This window comes from Ischnura elegans, chromosome 5, assembly GCF_921293095.1.
Source record: "Ischnura elegans chromosome 5, ioIscEleg1.1, whole genome shotgun sequence".
NCBI classification, from domain to species: Eukaryota; Metazoa; Arthropoda; class Insecta; order Odonata; family Coenagrionidae; genus Ischnura; species Ischnura elegans.
Genome location: NC_060250.1, coordinates 114,238,198 through 114,261,281, shown reverse-complemented (window position 1 = coordinate 114,261,281; position 23,084 = coordinate 114,238,198). Strand labels below are relative to the sequence as shown.

The 23,084-nt window shown below is 38.4% G+C and overlaps 1 protein-coding gene across 1 annotated transcript in view; it reads left to right on the top strand.

The window, feature by feature from the left end:
• The window catches only part of LOC124159433 (adenosine receptor A2a), a 214,437-nt gene that overhangs the window by 78,551 nt on the left and 112,802 nt on the right, over positions 1-23,084 (top strand). Inside the window, exon 2 of the mRNA XM_046535241.1 lies at positions 16,481-16,685. Coding sequence (XP_046391197.1) covers positions 16,481-16,685 — 205 coding nt within the window. The remainder of the gene's footprint in view (positions 1-16,480; positions 16,686-23,084) is intronic.

Below are 23,084 nucleotides of genomic sequence, written 5' to 3'. Positions count from 1 at the left end.
TGAGGAGAGAGGGTTCCCTTATATCAATTTAAAGAGAAGCAATCCATGGGTGAAGGCGGGCTCTTTGCCGGCTTCATCTTCGGTGATTCCATCCCCTCTTCTGAAGCAGTGGAAGTGTTAGTATATTCTGCGTGCTGTGGCAGACAACATGAAAATATAATCAAGTAGTTAAAATAGTCAAATTTATCGCGTGTTTTTCATTCCATATTTTCTCCCGGCATTTACAAGACGTTTTGTGTTCAGACTGAAATAATTTGTACTTTTGATAACTTTTTTGCATTTTGAGTTATTATTACTCAGGCTGCGTAAACGATTTGGCAGTCATAAGTTATGTTCTTTAGATATTCATAACTCTTCATTTAATTTTTTGACATTTCCTTGGTTAAATATATTAATGGATATTTGCTTCATGAAAATGATGAATTTTGCGGATGAAAAAAATTAGATTAAGTTATGATTGAGATTACTTATATCTCAGTGCCATAGCGTTGTGGATTTAATCATGTTCTTTTATTACATTTTTTCAATACAGTGCGTATTGTGTATTGTGGGAATTCTTTTTATTTCTACTGATGTACATTTTGCGATTATATTGAATTTAATCGTGTAACTGTTCCTGAAGGCCGTTTTACACGGGGCACGGAATTGCGCAGCTTAGAGCTGCATTATTTTCTAAAATGGCGTGGAATTGCGCGAATGCATGAACGAAATTAGAACAAGGGCTATTTTGCCGTCTCGCATCCACGCATTCTCGCATGTGTTCTAGCAATTCACCGCTTTACACGACGCAATTTTGATTGCGCCTTCGCACGTACGTCAGATTGCGCAATTCCGTGTACCGTGTAAAACGGCCTTTAGGATACTTATATTGCGTGCAAGTTATTTCCACAACAAGCAGCTTTGAAATAGTTTTACTGTAAGAATCGCTCGCTTTATCATTATCGAACGAAAAATGTCTTTGTGGTTTACAAGCCTTTTGCTTTAACGTTGTCTCGTAGATACAAATCTAGAATTCTTTCGATACCAAGTGTGTTTTCTGTGAGGAACGTTTGCAGGAATTCTCATTCACTCTTTTATAGCGTCATATTATTCTTTTTGTGTTTTTAAAGCCTTGTTTTCATTTTCATTTATGTGATAATAAAAATTCTTGCAGTTCAGTTTAGGTCTAAGGTAGTAATAAAAATTTTCAAATTTGCTAAAGTGAAAGTAAGCGTCACACATAAAGAATAAATTGTAACCGTGTGTATCCTATCCCTTTCAATTCGTAATGCTGTTCCTTGTAAAAGAATAGAATCCGATTATTTGGTGCTATTTCGTTGTTATTACCATGGAGAGGTACCATCATTACCCATATATGTAAACAATGCTTTTCATCAAATAAATATATAAAAATTAGTTCTACCCTAGGAAAAATTAAATCGTAAATAAATTAAATCAATACGGCTTGAAGGCATTTCAATCTGACCCAAGAGAAAAAAAATGATGGGTAAAAATAAGATATTGGAGTGTATGAAGACCTTTAAATGAATTTATATAAATATGTTTTACACATGCCGAAATACTCTCGGCACCAAATATACTTGTGCTTCTATAAATGTATACAGATAAAAGAAATAATTGTGGGACACACATATGAACACATACCAAAACACAACGGTAGTGTGGAGTTTAAAGTTTGGGCGAAAACCCATGGGAAATGTTTCACAATCAGCGGTAGTCCACCCACCAACCTTATATTTGCGTCAGGTGGTCAGACCAGTAATTCTAGAAGGTTTATCCAGCTACTAGTAAATTTGGTGGGGCAAAATGAATTAAATTCCCGGTTTATGGCCCGTACAATCGACCAAGTGATACCTTCACAAATTTTAGTAAATTCCATGATTCTCACCGCTTTCGTCTATTTGGCAAAAACATATGTAATTATAAATCAGGCGTCACTTACATCCATGGTTGCTATTAGATTTATAATTAGCCAATGTCTTCTTCTCCCCGTATTTGTTCATACCAATGACCTTCCAGTGTTTACCTACTTACGATCACATTAGAAAGTAATTAATCTTAAAAGTTTTACACTTTTTATCTTAATAGAAATTGACTCACATCTTTGAACACTGTTGGCATAGTACAGGAGTTTCAATTTTAGAAATAATTAGATGGTTTTCCGACATTGAGATCTCTTCATACTAAAAAATAATATTACAGGTGGCTTTGAAGGAAAAATGATGAAAGTTTGCAAGCAAGCTAATGCACCACTGTTTTCGTAGGATACTTAAAATAATAGCATAATTATGTTATTGGAGAGGTTTTTCAGGTACAGGAAAAGAGATTAAAGAAAAGCTTATCTCACGAGGTCACGCACTTGCATGGAGAAATTGAAATGGAAAAATTGGGTAGTAAACTTTCCTTTTTTACTTTTTTCATCCTATATCTGGGTGCGATAAACATCGCGGGAATAGGACGGAAAGCTTTCCTCACATTTCTTACGGATAGCAATTTTAGTAAACATAACACTTAAGTGGAAAAAAATATTGATGGTTTCATAGCATTGTGCGTCTATATTTTTATCAAGGGGGCCACGATGATACGTGCCATATATTGCTTTTTAGAACTTCCCGTGGGAGTTAAGGCAATAAATGAAAATATGAAATATGTTTAATTGCACAAGAACACGTAATTGCGTGATGAACTAGAAATGGACGATAAAAAATTCAATGTGGTTGTCTTTAATTTTTATTCCATGGATGCGTTGAACATATTTCTCTGGGCACTAATAAAAAATGGTATCGTATTTATCTCAAGTTTTAGTTTACCTTCAAGCGTGAATTTGTTTTCTTTTTAGTTGCGGAATACAAATTAAAATAAAACAGAGGTGTTAGGGACTTTTTAGATTAGAGAGTAGTTTTGTAAATAATCAGAGCTAGTAAGACCAAAAGTACCTCTTAATCATATTTTAATAATGAATTATACATTATTAGAAATTCAAACTATTTATTTTGTATCCCAGTGGTTTATTTGATTGATTCTGACTTAATGGGAAATAAATAATCCTATTCTCCAAAGCTAATCTATCATATACGTCATTAATGTGGCTTTTCATGAACAGATGAAATAACAATCTTAAATATGAAAAAATTGTAAATATTATCCCTAAATAATATCTAACCTGCCACTAACTATGCCGCAAAAATCTTCGCGGAAAATAATGTCCAGTGAGTATTTCCTCTTGAAATAAAAGAAAAATAAATAATATATGCTGCTTTTCGAATTATAATTGCGTTCCTAATGCAGATGGAATTATGAGTTACGAAAATAACTAGGTGGTAAAAACTTACTCATTATGGTCAGGTTAGGAAAGCGCATTAGCATAGCTTGAAATTGTAATTTAATGTTTTCTTTATTATTTATTCCATGAATGTACCCACTCGTTATTGTCATCTTGCTATGAACATGAAATCATTTAACTCATCTCTTCGACTGTTTTTTTTTAACGTCAAGATTGTTTCTTAAACCTATTTTAGATCAAATGAAATATTTATAAAAAAGGAGCACTATAGATATTGTCACTAAATAATGCTACTTCATCGTAATTGAAAGCGACAAGTAAATTGAAAGCAAATTTATACCTAATGGACTTTCCGTAGGAGCGAAAAAACGAAGTGAAATTCGAGAACTGTTTATTGCACCAGTGCACTAAATTGTAACTAAATAATACTACTTCTTTGTAATTGAAAATGATAAGTAAATCGAAAGCAAATGTTTTCCTACTGGACTTCCCGCAGGAGCAAAAAACAAAGTAAAATTTGAGCACTGTTTATTGCACCGGGGCACGTTTTTGCGTGCCGAACAATAGGAAGAACCCGAAGTGCGGACCTGTTTCAGGCGACGAAGCCTTATCTTTGCGTGGCGAGGAATGAAAACACAAGAAATATAACGCGCGTGGCTGGGTGGTGATAATTTGTCTCGATCACTCGCTTGCCTGGTACTTCGAGAGTCCCATTCATTAGTTCCGCTCCAAGCCTCCCCCATGCGTTGGATCCCTTATATCTCTTACGGGGTCATTCCAGGCACCCTACCCTTCCACTCAGGCGCCTCCTATCCCACTCTGACGCCCCGCAAGGGGTGTAAACGCTCCACAGTGGGCGGAAATCGAAAAAAGCTTGACAAAACTAATATCTCCGTTATTATTCAACGTAGATCCACGATTTTTTCGATTTTAAATTATTTTTACCTCCTTAATCCGATTATAATGTTATTTTTGCTCTAGAACAATCAGGGGCCTCTCTAAAATAAAATGGCGGAAACAGTAAAAATTCCCTAATTTTAATATTAAAAGCGCTGCATGTTAGATGCTTATTATATTCATACAAGTACTATCACTGACTTAGAAACTTTGATACATAACCCTAAACAACTTAACCGTGATGTATCGATACATCATAGAATGTATAGATGCGTGGTATCTATGTAATATTAAGGATATGGATTTTACCAATGTATTCCACGGAAATTAATGCAAGTATTTTTCGATTATTTTCATGAGAAGTTAAAACCATATTTCCGTTTCTGAAATGAATGACTAATGAAATGGAAATAATGCATACCTGAGTAAATACAGTTATAGGTCTTCGTTACCTGAATCAATCTCGTCTCCATCTGACTCTGCGTTCTCGTCAATCAGAAGGAGGTTCCTAGCTCCCTTAGGTACCTTCACATTTCCGTGACTCGAATCGATTGATGAGGATACTATTGCGTCCGAAGATAGAAGAAGTCTTAGAAAAATAAAATTTTGCATTGGAAAATTGGAGTGCTGCTCTTTGAACCTCCTAATATCCTTGTGCCTCGATTTAAGGGCCTCCTTCGACAATTATCCAATGAGTAGCACTGCTGCGTTTACAATACACGCTCCATGTATTAGAATCTTATGCACAGTTGGGGGTATATAATACCATTCAGAGTGCTCCACATAAAGGGCGGCAGTGGAAGAGCAATACTCGCGGAAATGATCTTCATCAATTAAAAGTCGCTGATTTCCCAAAAAATCCTTTGTCTCTGCATCTCCCCCAATACTAAATTTTTTAATAGAAATTTGAATGCCAATAGTTTTTTCGACTCTACCGTCTACACCATTCCTTGGCACATAGCATCGTGCAGTTCTTTTTGAGTCACTTTCCTCCTCTTCATTTTCTCCCCTGTCGGAGATAAAAGCTTCTAAATCTACAAGCCACCAAAAATTGCTACATTTTCTAACGTTGCCTTATCGACATAAAATATTTCTACAACTAGTGGTGTTAATCATACCTGTGACCGATTAATGTATTCCCTCCGTCGTGTACGACCTCTCTGTATTAGAGTAAGTTCGACAACCGGTAACCAATCGATGGGCTCACCTAGGAGAACTCCTCTGTCAGTAGTCACTGTGGCTAAAAGACGTAGATGTTTCAACACTCACCAGCTAAGTTAGACTGATCGTATGAGTAAAACTGAGGAAGCAAGACATTATCTAAGATAATAGAACATGTGAATTTTTGGGAAAACCGCCCGGTATATCGCCAGCTAACTCGTTCACTAGCGTGTTCCAGAGAAGCGATCTTTTGGAGGGCATTAGCCGATGCACGTGCGCTGCGGTGGTAAAACAAATAGCGGCGAGTTTCAAAGAAACAACCTAGCCCCAAACACCAAATTCAAGAGCCCCACATTTTGAAGGAACAATAAGCTGGAGTAGTCAAGAGGTGTTACTTAGAGAACTACTAGTAGTGGAAGCGGATTACCGCCCCAAGGAACAATTGCGGTCTGTCGGTCGTGTGCACTGACCGCGCCTGCTTCGATTCTTTCCCTCTCCTCAAGGTCGGTGGGATTTCTAGTTTGAAGGGACCTAAAGTGCGGGAAATTCCCTGTACATATGTATGTGAGAGTAAGTACGAATATGGGAACAAAGCACTCTGCCGACGTATGGTCACACGTCCTCATAGGGCTCATGGGTGACCGGCGGCAGCGGCGAATTTTCTACTTTTCATGTGCAACAAGAGAGTACGAAATTTTTTTGGACAAAATATTGCCTTTACTTTTAGATTTCACATCTTTCCTAACAATTGGGTTAAAAATAATAGTGGTGGAACCATTATTTGCTTTAAACTGGAGCAAAAACCAAATCAGGGTAATCCGCGGCCGGGCCGGGCGGCAGCGTTGACTTTTTATACATATCCCATCAACAAGCAAGGTAGCAAGTTGGAGCAAGATTTTTCTTTTGGATCATATAGTCAAGATTCAGGTCTTTATTTCCATATGAATTTTAAGATCGAGTCTCGTCGCCCTCATAAAGTTTTTTTCCACTTTATGTCAAAAATAGTCCAAAAACAATGCACTTTTGAATGTTTAATTATTATATGAAAAATTGATAAAAATAAATAAACTATCCCGTGTAATTCTTAGGAAAGGTTTACTCTTTTACAAAATATGCGTTGAAATTTATGGAAAACCATATTAACAGCTCAATAGCGAAAGTAAATACTCGATTTTTGCAGAAATTCAGAATTGACATTTTTTATAATTTTTTCTCGTCTTTAACGGATTCTAATGATTTAATGGGTGAACCAAATATTAAAATAGCCATAGTTCCTTAATCCTTGGACATTATTCTATCGGACTGTACCATTTTTGTTCACCAAAAAAATAGTGAAAATTTAGGGTTTTGTCACACTTTTTTCGATTTCCGCCCACTGTGCGCTCCCACTCACGCCCCTCCTTGACAATGCCTACGACCCTGGGCGTTATATTTGAATTTCAGTTTTTCGCTCTGCGATACATACATACTTCGCGTAGCGAAATACGACTTCCAGTTCATTTCGAAATTAAAAGTGCCTTCAGTGAAGTCATGACGGTGTTAAAGGCTGGGTTTCAATTGACGTTCTCATTATAATTAGCCTCTTGTACCCGAAACGATTTGTTGCCTTGCGCGAAATGGCTAACCGGTGTGCAAATCGATTTTTTAAATTTATTTTATTACTGAAAATCATGGGTATAATGTATAAATTCAGCCAGCTACCCTTTAAATTTATTTTTAATGTGCAATTCAACCGGAATAAATCACAAGTTTAGGATTAAAGTTTCACAGGACATAAATGAAACTACTTAAGTTAACATCTAAATCACGAAGGTATTCTGGATGAAGCAATTTTTATTAGGCATAAATGCATGAGGGAAAAATTCAACCGCTCACAGCTTTGAACTAACGTGGGTAGTGCATTCGTAGGAAATTGTCAAGACTGTGGGTGGAGAGAATGGAAGAAAGCCGCTGCAATTGGGAAAGATGTGTTATCTAAATTTCAATCAGTAAGAAATAACGAGAACCTATTGGCAGAGCATGGTGGCCATGTGGGTAGAGGGAGTGGTGAGATGAGAGTTCAAAATAAGTTGGAATCTTCTGACACATTTAAAATAAAAATCCTCGATATGCGCATTGACGCAAGTAAAAGAACTAAACCCTATATGTGTGAGGTCATAGGCCTGTTGCTTAGTATGGAATGAGCTCTACCCTCACCTATCGTAACCAACCTTCAGGTTGGATCGCTGAGTGAGTTAGTGGGATCCCTTCTCTAACTTAACTTGTGGGAAACCAGGAGCCTTACGTGCGCCAGCCTCTAGTGCGATTGCATGAATTCTATAAGGAGGAAAAATAATTTTCTTTGACCTCGAAAGACCTGAACCAAGTTCTTCGGGGTTTAAGCTGTTTTAGCAAGTCACCATTGCTGTAGGTATAATAAAGTAATGGACACGAATTTGGGGGTTTAGGCCTCCTTAGCTAATCAAAAAAATAATATGTTCCCTTGCGGGATTTTTGCAAATAACTTCATGGAAATTCCCTGAAGGTTCATCGCTCGCTGTATCTTTCCTGTTGAATGTACAAATTTCAGGATATTTCCAAGTGGAGGCATTTTCTGACGAGTACCTAGTGTGAAATTTTGCTGAGAATTTTGACCAAGATCTTGAGAAATTTGGTCCTAATTTGGGCAACTTCCATCTTCACTGGTATTTGGAGGAGGCGATCGACATCATAGGTCATTTGCGCAGTAAGGGAAGGGAAGGGGAGGAATGGTGGAGAGAAACCCGGCGTCGGCATTATTCTGCTCTAAACAAAAGGCGCCAAGGGGACCACGGCTTAACGATCCACTCGACGGACACACTATCGTATTAGAAGTGCCCTCCTCAAAGCACTCAAATAGAGATCGGGCAGTCCCTGAGAAATCAATACCACAGCCGGGATTTGAACCGAGGCCCGGCGAACGGGAAGCCACAGACTCTTGCAGCCATGTAACCACGAATATTACAAAATCGGACCCTCAATTCGGCCTCTAAAAGTGTTGTCACCCACCGCACATTTAAATGGACTTACAGAAGTCGCCACTCGCGTCGCTAACGGACAAGGTGATCTGAGTTTGTCGGGGCAATGGCGCAGCGAGGGGTGGTTTTGGGGGATAAACCTCCCCCCTCCGCAGAGCTCAGAGAAATTTTTAAGTTTAATCCATTTTACTTAATTGGATTGATGTTACTAATAGAATAGTGTAAATATTAATAAAATATCCCTTAGAAAGCCGTAAAACTCATCATTTTGAACCATTAACTTAAAATTCCGCAATTTACTAATCTCGCACCTACCGCGTATCCTAGAGGGTATTCCATGCCGCCACACACGCCGGTATTAGTTGCACCTAAACCCCCGGTCCCAATTCCTAGCTGCGCCCCTGTGTCGGGGAAATAAGGCATAATTAAGGGTGTCAGACGAAATTTACATGAATGACGACGTGATTTATCAAAGTCATGACTCCTCAACGCTATTCCTCTCAATTGCAAAGATCATACTTGCAAAATATCGGATAAAAGTGGATCGCATTGCACTCATCACCGCGCCGCGGAAATTTTTGGAAACCGATTAAAAAGCAACCGAAGTGCCAACCGAAATCAGCCTTCTACGGGATGGAATTGGGCCTCCTCCATGCAGTCTCCTAGCATGTAACTCTGCAGCTTCTCCGAGTGTTTTTTTTTTCTTGTTTCTCCTTTATATATCTGTACTAGAGGTGGGTTAAACTGTTCATTTCGACGAACCTGTTCAGTAAATAGAACAGTTCAAAATATCTGTTCATGGCAAATACATGTTCATGGGAGTTTTAGAGAACTGTTCATTTTATAACCGGTTCATTACAGTGAACAGTTCGTTTTGGCAGTTCGGTCTTTTTGACCCATCTCTAATCTGCACCCTTTTCTTCATTGCTCACGCTAGCGCCCCCAGTTTCCCCTTCGGCCGATATTTTTGTCCTCCTCACTCAGGAATTCGTCAACTGGCTCGCACCCACTTTGACCTTGCCCCCTTTGGCGACCCACTTACCCTTCCAACCTCTGACCCACTCCCCTCTCTCCCCCATCCGTACCCCTCCCCACCCCCTCCTTCCCTTTCTGGCAGCGGTGCGGACACATGGGGGCAGTTTCCCCAGCACGCCTGGCCACTCACTTCCATCCGCCCTCCATTCCTCACTTGTTTTTCTTTTATCTTTCCTTCCGCATTCGTCTCCTCATTTGTCTTGTTTATCGCCGATTGGATTAGCTCCAGTTTTGTTTTAGCCAATCCATTTTTCATCATATAAATCGGTTACAACTAAGCGGGAAGAGCAGAATGTCAAGTAACACTCCACAGGAAGGGAGAGAATAAGAGTTATTGACAGAATCACAGAGAATAGGCCTTACTAGGAATTGAAGAGGTTAATCCAATGCAGGATGGAAGAATGGATATGGTGATTCGCATAATGCTTCATGTAAAGATACCGGTATAATACCTTTAATAATATTTTGATGAGATGACGAAAGAAGTTCAATGAGTGAGGGTGAACAGATCAAAATATTCCAAGCAAACCCATTACCCAAGCCTTAACCATTGGAGTACCTATAATGATAATCCATGCCTTAATTATCCAAAACCAACTTTTTCTCACATGTCAGTCGCCTCCTCCTTACTCTTCTTGCAATTTGGTGAGGGATGAACTGGGTATGGTGTAAGGTTGTCTAGAATGTATTTCCGACAATACTTTTTCTAAGTCTACATTCTTTCTGTTTGATAAAATGTCTTTTCCTCAAAGGTAATTAAAAGTCATTTGACGAGAGTGAAATAATTGCAGAATTGAATATTACTTTGGATACGTGATCAGTATGTGAAATGAAAAATGAAAGAATACGAGTAAAAGTAAAAAAAAATAGGGAAAAATCTAATTTTGTGGTCACGTAAAATTCCTGTTTAGTGCTACCGAGAATTTTTCTCGCGCATTTGGCTTTTCTTTTTTTTCGATAACGAGATACTTTGAAAATATCAAAAGCCGATGGTGATGGAAGATCCTAGGCGACAGATTTCCTTCGCGGAACATTTTTTTCTGAAACGAGTTCGTCTCAAGTGTCGATTAGCCTCCTCTCCAGTATCCTTTTAAGCCCTTTGAGAAGACGCTGGTGAAAGAAGCGAACGCAAAGCAATTTGGACCGTTATCCCGACTCCTTATCCTAAACGAGCATCACGTATGCTTTGTAATAATAATGTTGGTTCATATATTTATTTTATGGATACCATTTGAGGAAGATCGCGAGAGATAAAAAAATTTCGTACTAGTTTACATAGCATCTTCCACAACTGAGATTTTAAAACATTTTCTCATGCGTTTAATGTAATAGATATCAGTTTCTACCCCTGTCGTTCAGCTATGATAAACTCTAAATTAAACATTTGTCATCTTCTTGCACCAGTGAATACTATTATTCAAGGGCAAAATATCCATATTTATTTACATATCCGATGGATTTTTGCTTTTCAAGTCAAAATGAATGTCTTGATGCCTATCGATATTTAATTTCACTCCTCAAATATTACACAAATCCTCGAAAATCTTACGGAGGAATAGAAATACTACATACATGAATCCCTAAAATGAATTAATTGCTGATGAATTTTAAAAAATATTTTTTAGTTTATCGAATCTTTCCGGCGTTATGTTTCTATTGATAAGTTTTCTTTGTCTACAGCTTTGTATGATTTACCAGTGGTGAACAATATAATGGCCAGTGTGCAAATGAGTACCCAAAAGGTGCGGCCAGTGCCAGCACTCTAGTAATCCATTTTTGTTACTGTAATGAGATAGCCCTTGTTGCGCGTATATAATATGAATTTATTGCGTATTACGTAATGTTCCTTTGCTTATAAATATTACCAATTGGTATGTTTAAAAAATAAGTTCAAGTAATACTGAATTTCCTTGGGAAGGAAAAATGTTATCAAATATAATACCTAGTATTCCACTTTATTTTGAAACTAAAAAATAATTCAAATGCATAATGAAAATAACTACAACGTGTTTATAAGTATATCAGATAATAAATTTATCTTTGACGTTTAGTTTTGCTTTTGGGTGGGTGATATGAAGTATGACCTTTATGCGCGATGCACTAAGGAGTTAGGAAGTTACCTTTTTGCTGTGTTGTATCCTTGGTTCATTAGACTGATAGTATCATTGGTGCGCACTGCCCATATGTCGTCGATGTTTGGCCAAGTTAGCGTTGTTGGTAAATAGGTCACCTTTGCATTAAAGGTGAAGCATTAGCCTCCCTTATATTTTTCTCCGGGTCGTTTTTCACCCTGTTACTCACCGCTTCCTTGAAGGTAGATAGATCAATGGGCCATAACTGACGAGGGCATATAGCCCATGATGAAGATACGGAGGTCTCGTCAGTACCGAGTGATATTCAATTACTCTCCCCTGCATAATGCTCCTGGCTAATCTATTTGCGAACTTGAACTTGGCACACAGACCAGGTCCTTTAAATGCGTTTCAATGATCGAAGTTCATAGATAGGCGGAAAAATCTTCAATATTCGCAAACTTTTTTGCACATTGAGATAACTGTGGACACTCAATGCATTTCTTTGCTATTTTATCATTTATCTGTTCGTATTTGTCATTTATGCTGTCTTCCTTTGTTATTCGTCAGGTATATTTCATGGATTGATTGGTACCTCAGCAGTAGGCTGATTTGTATTTTAAGCACAGGATATAATGGAGAAGATTAGATAGAATGTTTATGGACCCGGTGAAAGGATTTTCTCAGCAGAATATTCGATTTCGATTCGGGGCGATTAAATTTTATAGCTGGACTTCATTAAACGTCTAAATAAGTCAATTTATTCGTCTCTTCATACGTAACGCTAAATAAAGCCGCGCAGGTGTATCTTCTATTATTGGTTATTTTGTATCCTCATCATTAATCATGAATTATTTTTAAAATTATTTGAATGTGTAATTTTTGAATTCATAATGGCGTCAGCTGAGCCTGATTCACTCAATTTTCCAGTGTTTCCTTTAGATTCCACAAAAACTGCTTTGTAAGATTTACTGAGGAAATATTTCGATTTCCCCCAAAAATAAATTAATTCTTGTGTTTAGGCCGTCTTTTCTAGCCAAAAAATTGCAAAAACAGAAAAAGAGCAATTTACGCAGATGTACTTAAATCCATTGAAAACAATTGGGAAGATAGGGCATAATATTCGAACCTCACGATGGTTACCCATGCGTTCTATACTCACGCCTACAGTATCTTTCCCATTAAAATTTTCCTTTTTTCTCCAAAGTGTGACTATAAATATTCTTTTAGCTTTATAAGCTTTTCCTTAATTTTTGTCCCCTAAATTCCATTTTACTCTCTTATTTTAAGTAATTTTTCTCCTCTTCAATTATTTACCACCAAATATTTAACGTAAGACCAAAAAGGGTGGATAAGTGATTTATTATATCTTATTTGAAGTTAGAGCTTGCACATTGGCATTAACACTAAAAAATAAATCGAATTAAAATACAGTACGACCTTTTAAAATTTCTCCTATGATTACGAGATGAAAGGGCTTGAAAATGATAAACTTTCGAAAATACCGTTCGTTGAGTTCTATCCCTGAAATTGCCGAACTGCGTAGGTCCATCACTAGCTGAGACCTTTTCCTAACGAAAAATCTGATCAAAGCCATTCCAAATTAAATTAATTTTGATCATCAGATCAAAATTATGATTTATTACGGCTATAGAGTTCGTCCAAAACTTGATCGCATAACTTTTGGGCAGATTAATACATCGGTAGGAATATAAATGCATTGTTGTCGCACTGAACCAGAACGTTCCAAATAAAATTAAACTTACGTTTAATAAAATTAAATATACGTGATAACAAGTTGAAAATGTCATAAAGATGAAAAAGGTGCTGGATGAAAATAAAATAAGTTTTTAGGGTAAATATAACCGGTTTATTGATGGAGCAGAGTGTGGGGAAGCGAAAAATAGATGGCATCTTATGTTTCAGGAGATATTTGTTGTCTAACTCTCAACCTATCCATCTAATAGCCTAATGTAATCTGTTAATAAATTTTCCTAAAATATGCCCCATTTCCTTAAAGAAGCGGTGCCCCTAAATAGTATGCATCACTCTCTCAATCCGGTCTTTTTTTTTTAAAGATAATGGAAAACACTTACCTGCTTCCACAGATTTATTATGCAAGGCCGTTTTCGTCTACTAGATCATTTTCAAGAATAAAACTCTCAGATAGCAACCCATATGTATCCTATGAGAGGGGTAGGGTGGGTTGAGGATAGAATAGGACATATATTTATTATGTACTTTGCATAACCCTTTCAGAAAATCAATTTACAATAATTGGCTCACCGAAAAGCTCGTTAGGTATATGATAAATAAAACAGAAAAAGCTGTTGATACAAAACACAAATGGTTGTAGCAGTAAAGAAATAGCTATAGAAGTATGATGCAAAAATAATTACACTTTAACACAGAAATTAATTTGACAGTATTCTTACTATATATGCTGTGATTTATTTAGAACTGTAAGTTTCATTTTAGTCTGCATTGAGCGGAGCAATGCATAATTAATGTTTTAATTCATGAATGGTTCCCATTTGTTGTAAGCCCTCAGGGAGAGAATTATAAATCTCTTCAAATCCTCCACCTTTACCATCAACTTTTATGCTGTATATGTGTGGTGGCCGGAAAGTACTCGCTTTGGCTGCGTGTAGGTTGATAAACTGAGGAGTAATAAGGTTCGGGAAAGGTTAAGTCGATTTGGAGTCGGTTTGAGATACGGGAAAATTTTGACCTGCCCAAATGCCTACCATTAAAATTTCAGCTAGTGTTCAAATAAGTAAAATCTTACTAAAAAAGATCAATGAATCAAAAATATGATGCGTCCTCTTAGATCTTAAAGGAGACCCGGTGATGGCGTGGAGAAAATTTGGTAGGGGCAAGAATTTTCGTTCCTAGTCACACCCTGAGTGAGGTGAGAATTCTGCTTTTGGACGTTTATTGGCATTTTTTCATCCTGACAACCGACACGACGTGTCAGGCGATTGAATTTATTTGGACGATCCCGTACCATTCAAGTGGCCACTTATCCGGAAGTTGATATATGATTGCATGCAATGGATGAATAATCTGTAATTTTCCCTCACCTTTATCGGCGTCGATGACTCTGCAGTGACTACCTCACCTGTCAACCCATAAATCAAGGGATAGAATTCTATCGAGGTGAACTTTTACCACCAGAGAATTACGTTTTCATCCGAAATCTAAATTTTTATCCCTTAAATCTTGACCACGTTTCAAAATATAAGTAACAGAGATGGCATTGCATTAATTCTTACCCACAGTGTCATTTAATTCTTATCGAATCAGTGGACATTATGAAAAAATAGGTGATGTGTAGTTTTTATTTTCGATAAAGAGCCGTACAAAAATCCCAAGAGTATATTTCAGTGTACTGTTTGCGGTTTAGTTTGGTATTCATTTCTTAATTACTCGGTGGTAATAGTTAATTCTTCTGTAGGAAATACCCAAAGGTCGAGGGGAAGAAGCTAAAATTAATGACTCGATGGTGCCTAGTAGAAAAGGTGGCCAGGCAATTGAAAAACGTTCCAAACATCATTCAACCTTTAGGAAATATGGATGCATGGTTACCACCCTAAAGTTATCGTACTTAAATGGTTTATCTTTGTGTGAGTCCCCTTTGGAAATAATTAAAAAATTTCCTCCTTGCTACGCTTATAATACTGCATTGTACAGTTTCCGATATCGTAGTATGTTAGTAGATAGCTTGGGTTGAATAGGTACGTATACATTAGGTCATCGGCCAAGGAATGGATTAGGGTGTTACGAATGATAAAATATTAGAAATATGTAATTTTTCTTCACGCAGGAAAATGGACGAAATGATAACAATGGAAATTAGAAGAGTGGCAAAGGTGAATGCCATTTGATGAAGTAAAAAATGGGAAAGCGTGTTAGCCGCGTCAGATGCGTGTTGGGGATGGCTAGTGGGTAGAGCGTTTGGCAGCTGATTGGAGGACTGCGTAGATGGGGCCCTATTTCATCTCATAGAAGTCTGATTTCTGTCGCCACTTCGGTCGTATTTTAATCGGTTTTCTAAAATCTCCGCGGCGCGGTGATAGTGCAATGCGATCCACTTTTATCCAATACTTTTCAAGCATGACCTCTGCAATGGAGACGAATAGCGTTAAAGAGTTATGAATTTGAGAGATGACGTCATCATATGTATAAATTTCGATCAATACCGTACGACTCGGATCAATTTGTCCGTCAGCGCCGCGAGTGGCGACTTTTGTAAACCCAAAGAAATGCGCGGTGAATGACAACACATTTAGAGGCCCACTTGAGGATCCTCTTTTGTAATATTCGTGGGTTCAAGGTGCAAATCGTGCACATGGCCTTCAAACATGCCTCACAGAAATCCTCGGAGTGCGATGTGGCTCTTGGAAAAAAATCAGTCCCCCAAACCAGTACGTTTAGAAGTCGCACGACTGTGGGTTAGTATGGGGATAAGCTCTGTTCTCACCGATCCAAAATAACCTTCGGTTTGATGTATTAACTTAGTCAAGTTAAAAATGGTCATATATAACATTGGCTTTTCGTAAAGCCTGGATCACACCATCATATTTTTCCGTCCCTCAGAATGATAGCTCCAGCGATAGGTTTTCATAGATCTAAACACTGATTGCTTGAGCCATCATTTTCCGAATTTTTTTTATCATTCCTACCGTCCCTTTTTCTATCGCTTATTCCATAACTTTCCGTGTGTATATAACTGTCATTCAATTAAAAGCCAAGCGTGGCGTTACAATCGCTGCTAGCGGCCGAGCGTTCTGATTGGCCGAAGGACGGTGCCAGCGATGGTTTCAGCGACGGAAAAAGGCACGTTCCGAATGATGGAAAAAGGGATGGGATTCCCATCCCTTTTTCCATCATCCGGAAATTTTTTCGGAATTCGGAAATTTCCATCATTCATGTTGAAAAAATGATGGGGTGATTCAGGCTTAATGAAAATGTACTGACATGTACCACTATTTTTACTATTTCAGTGATTTATGATAACTTGTTTGTTCGTTCAGGTTGGACTTTTGGGAATACCTGTGGCTGTCCTGGCTTCCGTTGGCCTTCCAAGCGGCCTCTATGCTTGCCTCTTGGCGGTCTGCCTCCTGGTGGTGCTGTGCACCATCTCCATCTTCTGCCTGGTCGCTGTCTCCGTGGACAGATACTGGGCCATCCTCCACCCTATGGCCTACTCCAGAAATGTGCGGACCAAGACAGCTGTCAGTAAGGGAAAAACATTTGCTTATCTCACCTACGACCAAAAGTGTAGTCCGTTACGAAATTTTCTCGTTGATATCTGTACGCCCTGACTCCACGAACCAGGGTTATTCCAGGGATTGGTAACTGCTTCCGGTGTTTTAAGAATAAATTGTCCCATATGAGGTTGGAAGAGACCTGCAAACATGTCAAAGAGCTCGCTAGCCGCATCGAGGTGAGCAGTTCCCGACTTCATTTCTCAGAGAGTAAATATAAGCTAAATCGATGACCAGCTTCTGCACAAGCGACCAAGATAAATATGGCAAAATCCCAGACCGCGTGATCACACATGGAGGTGATAAGCTGCTTCCGGCGATAGCGTTTCTCAATATGCTGTTCATCTTGATTGATAATTTTATTTCCGCTAAATTAAACTCTCATGAAGGAGGCGAGAACGGTGCCTATACGGTTTAGAAACAGTTAGTTCTAATTGAGCGGATAAATAATGATTGGAAGTTTTTAAAATGCGGTTTCTTTAAGAGAATCATGAAGGTCAAATGGATAGATGTTAGGAGTAATGCAGAATTTTCTAAGAAGAGTAGGAGAGAATTATTTTTAAATTCTTGGGACGTGACTGAGAATGAGAACCCAAGGGAGGTTCTTAGAATGTTACAACGCACCGGGGCCGGGACCCAGTAGGTACTACAACTGATACGCCCGCGTATCCGGGGAAGGGAGGGGAATGGGAAGGAAAAAGAATGGAGACGCCGCCGCGATAGGAGTCCGTCGATGCCTCCAGGGTACAGGGAATTGATGGATGGGATAGGGAAATACCTATGCCGCCATGAAAGACGACAGGACCCACTATCAGCGAAACCATTATTTGTTGTACCAACGATTTTGAAAGATTTTTCTGTGAAGAGAATAATCCAAAGATCAAATCGTTGGATAAAGACGTGACAATTTAATCGAAAAAAAAACATGAAACACGATGGTGTAATGTAAATTATCGTGGAAGTACCAGTGAAAGGAAGAACGGTCAAGGAAGGCCATGATTGAGAAAAATATAGCAGGTGATGAAATATGTAAACAGCAATGTTTACATATTTCATCACCTTTCAACGCAAAGATATTCCCAACCAGATTTCGGGGTATTAGTAAACTGTCTGTTTGGGGTGAGTCAATGGACTCACCGGAACGGCATTTTCAAACGTGACTTCGGCGATGCTATTATATCATGATCGATTGGAGATGTGAAGTGGAAGAATTATGCAAGGCAATGAAAGATTAGCCGATTGGGCAATTGATTGGGGAGCTTCGTTAAATTTTTCTTAAGACTGATGAATGTTTATGAGATCGTAGCAGCTTACTATACTAACTTATCCTTTTTTGCCGTAGTAAAATTTAATTTGGGGTTTAAATCAGAGATGGCGAGTAAAACGAAACGAAAATGTTTCGTTTCCACCCGGAGGGTAAAGAAAATACAAGGCCTTGGTTTAGTTTCGTTCCCGCACGAAATTAAAATCACCAAGGAGTTTAGTTTCGAACCGGAACGAAACTTTACTCCCGGGAACGAAACTAAATTAATCGAAACTCCGCTCTCATCGATCCTATCCCAATGAACGATCGATGATGATGTTTCGATCCCAAAAGTTGAGTGGAGGGGGATAAGAGGGAATATTTTCGACCCATTACGTTTCACGAACGTGTAGAGAGGTTAAAACATGGAGCTTGAAAATCGAATGGCTGGTTAGCGTTCACCGCTCTCCTGGTAGCGGTAAAATATAAGTGTCCCATGCATCTAATGGGGGTAGGCCGAACCTCTACTTAATTCAGCCATACTTCGTACTCTGTGTGTGGGTCGGAACTAAGCTCTTCGAAGGTGAAGCGCGTGGTCCCTCCGGTGCGAAACATTATCTACGTTTCGTTTCGTCCTAGAGTTTGAGTTTAGTGTCGACCCGAAGTAGTTTCGACTCCGATTTAGTTTCGACGCTGAGTTTATCTCCCCGGGTTTAAATCCATTTCGTGTCGTTTCTACATTTCGCTGACGGGAACGAAAATATTGAAATTTTACTGGTTTATACTTTTGTTTAGATTCCTTTGCCACCCCTGGTTTCAATGTTGAATTCATTTTTTGAATCCTGCGGAGAAACCTTGAATGCTGTTTATATTTATGCTGAGCTTAGGTCTTGGAGATGCTGGGTCATGTAGCCCGAGTTTTCTCCGCCAAAGGCTAGAAAACTGAATCCAAATGGATAAGCAAACCACTTTACCTCCTCTAACCTCCTCTAGGCTGCTGGATGTGAGCCTAATGAAAACTAAGGCATACCAAAAAGCATGAATGGCTCAAAAAGGCTAAAATTAGTTGGGAAGTTATCGCCCCATCTTATGAGCCAGGATTAACCTATTACAAATGACTCGGTCATCCCTCTCCCCCAGCGTCCTTGGTTTGCACGCGGTTGTGGTAATTGAAGGCTCGTGCTTGTAATGCTCTCGAAGCAGGTACAGGACGAAGCATTATTTTATCGTAAATTATGCTTACCACCGGCCGAAGTTAAACTGTTAAGCATCATCATCTGATGATATTGCTGAGTAGTCACATATACGTTGAGAACGTATATATGAGAAGCTCTCCCAGGACTGATGAGGCGGAATTTCTTCGTAGAGATATAAAAATCTTACAATTTTTCGCTATTACTTAATTTAATACACAGTATTATTTATGACGTCTTCTCAGGATTGACAAGATTATTTTCACAGTAATGTAGATATGCTAAAACCAATGCTGAGCATTAGATTTAGTAAAAGGTAACTATACGGTGTCTTTTATCAAAATGTGTTATATTATAAGACCTATTAGTGAATTACAGATTTATTAAATTTATACGTTGCAAATTTATTTGAAATGCATATCAACTATTTTAAGGCGTGGATGATTATGCGATTTATTTAAATTTATAAGACTTTTGGATAAACATTAAATTTTAAAAGGTATTATTTTGCGCACTCAACCGTGTATACCAATTGTAAGTGCATATTATTTTCAGTGCATGTGTACCTGTAATTATTAAACCGTTTAAAATCGCACAAAAATTATATTTTGCCATAATGGAAATAATCATTTTGAAGTATCGGATAACATTTATACAATATACTGAAAAGTCCTCATGCAGATTGTCCTCAGCGCTTACCTCAATGCCTATTATTATTTATTTCATGTCTTATAGCGGATTCTCTTAGTTTCATCATGCGTGGCATACGCCATTATTTATGATGTAGGTGTTCATTCAGTGGTATCATTCCACATCTTCTTATGCAGTAAGCGATTGAGGTTTCTGCATTTAGAAATGAGAACTTAATATGTGGTTTTCCCGTGCGAAATGCAACTCCAACATCACTAAAGTGTGGTGCATTGAAACGCTTAGTGTTTCATTCAAATCAAGGACTTTATGCTACTTATCTAGCTATGAATTGAAATCACTGAATCACGGAAGTGCGCGCCTTCAAAGGGAAGCCGTCCAAGGCGTCGCGTAACGATTGTCTTCTTCTCTATGAATTTCTCGGCTTCTTTTACCATCTGCAAGCGTGCCAGGAATGGAAGTCACCGTATTACTAAGGCATCTGACTTCCAGGGAGCAGCAAGACAAATACGCTTCGCAGCTGCAATGAATAATTCCTCGGCGTACCTTCGGGCCAGATTCGCCTCGTGTTCATTCATTTGTTTATTGATGTGTTCATCTGAGGAGAATTCCGTTTGCTCGAGAAGACTTTGTGGAATTATATGGCTTTGATGAGAGATCCGGAGAAGTTTTGTGTGGAGTGGAATATACAGCCGCCTGTTTTCTCGCGAGCCAGCGCATGAGATTCCAGTAGGTCAGGGGTGCTGGTAGCTCGCTGCGAAAACAAAAAAGAGTGGTTGGGGGTAGAAACGAATGCTGGGGGCTTGCTGACCAGTGGTTCTCTTTTTCTAGAGATGTCCAATGGTTAAATCATGAATATTATTACAATTCAGGATTCTCCCACATCTGAGAAGTAAGAAATATTATAATGAGCATTTTAAATCCATCGTCAGCCCCCGAGGCAGCGGGGTAAAGTTTTAGCTTTCCATAGAAGAGGTCGCGGGTTCGAGTTCCACCGGGGTGGGTTGCCCCTACCCAGGACATGGCAGTTCGTGCACGTGTAATTATTAACTTGTAGAAAACCTTGACATGCAATGCCAATATGTGCGGTTTTTCGGAGGTATGGGTTTAAATAAATTAATAAAAGGCAATGGAATAAGTTTGTTTCCCACATATAACAGATGATTTCAGTCTCAACTATGTGAAACCTTTCCTTTATGGAAAATGATGTTATAGACTTTGTTAGATTCCCTAATACATTGAAAAAGCACGACCCAGGTTACATATCATAATTTCATCGTCAGGTGCATCAATCATGAATTCATATCCCTTTATATCAAGTGCGACACTAAGGACATCTATTTTTCGGGAAAGAGAAATACTCACCCCACTCTTTCCCGACAGATAGATGTCTTTAGTGTCGTACCGGACTTAATATCAAAGGAGGTGCATAAATGATCGATGCGCTTGACGATGTAACTACGTTATGAAACCTTGGTCGTGCCTTCTTCAATATATTAGTGAATCTAATAAAATCTAATGCTTATTTAGTAGGAAGAAATTCATTGATGGGAGCGCGGCATTGATGTATACTTATAAAAATATTGATTGAGTGGGTTGGAAGCGAAGGGGTAAAAATGATTTCTTTTTTCTAACCGCAGTTAGGTACAGAAATTAGCTATAGAATGAAACGAGATCAATCAGACATTTAGTAGAGCATTTGATTTTCCACTCGATTCCAGCGCAAAACAGAGACTCACTCGTATCCCATGGCAACCAAGTTTTTGTGTATTTCTTCTAGCAATTGACTTTACCTAACTCTGTTGAGAAAATAATCAATTGTACCACTTGGCTTCTCACCTTTTCAATTGTTCAGGAAACAAAATCCATAACAAAAATTACGTAGTACAGTTTGCAGGCTCATTAATTACAGAATAGCTAATTACAAAAATGATTTTTTACAACTCTTCATTTTCTGAGATGTATATGGATAGGGCTTGGACGAGATAAAAAAGAGCATAAAAGATACAAAATTATACTCCGCCAACGCAATGATACGTGCAAAGCAATGTCACCATGCATTTTAATCAATTTTCAAAATTTCTCGGCGAACGTTAAATTTCAATAGACACTTTTTGTACCGATTGTAAGTGGTTATTGTTTCCAAGGAATCTATACCTATCATCAGTAATCCATTTAATATCGTACAAAATATTTATTTTTTGCGCAAATGGAAATTATTCATTTGAGGTAGTTTTCATGACGTGGTTCTTTTCAAGCGAGTAATTCCATTACTGCGTAGTTACATGCGTGCAATGATACGATGGCTAACTAGATCCACCATCACCCGTTGCTCATTTTTAGCATCAAATGAGTCTATCCATCGAGATGCTCTTACCTCGTCTGAGACGTTACTTACCCTCGCTCACTTTAATCCAGAGATGCACTCGTCTACTCTTGGTTTCTGTCGCTCTTCCTTCCCCACGGCAGCGTTTCCCACGTATCCACTGCACGCCTCTCTAATTGAAGTTCCCTCTGGATCACATCTTCAGTGCAGTCTTAAGCAGTCGGAGCCCATTTCCTCTTAAACGAGGTGAATGGGTGCGTGGGCAAATCTCTCAGCGAAGATTTCCTCCTCTCGTTGCATGCAAGTCTAATGAGATCGTTGTTTACCTCCTCATTGTGCTTGGGAATGGAGCTTCAGGGAGAAAAGAAGGCTCAATCTTCCTTACCCTAAATCTGTGACGTTGGTCAAGGAGGACGTAATACATTCGAATTATGGCAAATGCCAAAACATTTCATTGCCTAATTTTTAAATGGAATAAACATGAATTTATAAAATCGAATTTTCATGTAGAACAGTAATTTCTGGGTTTCAATATCTTTTTCCCTCTAATGAAAAAGTTACCCAGACTTGATCGATCTCCTTTGAAATTGAAAAATGAAGTAAGATCAGAAAAATTTTCCTAGAAGGGTGGAACTCTTGTTATCTAACTCAGAAACCGATGAAATGTAGATGTATGTTAAGCCGGTAACAATCCTTATTTTACAAAAATTAACTTTCCTAATAATCATTCTCATCCTAAGTTCTTAGAATTTTCGTCTCTAGTTCCTAGAATTTTCGCAGATTCTAAATGTATCACATTATTGCAGAGTGACAGTGTCTGAAAATTCAAAGGTTATAAGAAGCCAGATACCCCTTAATTCTTGTTTTAAGACATAATCTTGGTGATGACATGCCATGCGAATCTTATCACATTTAAGTATCCTTCTTTTTCATCAATTAATACATGCTGTTTTTCCCCAT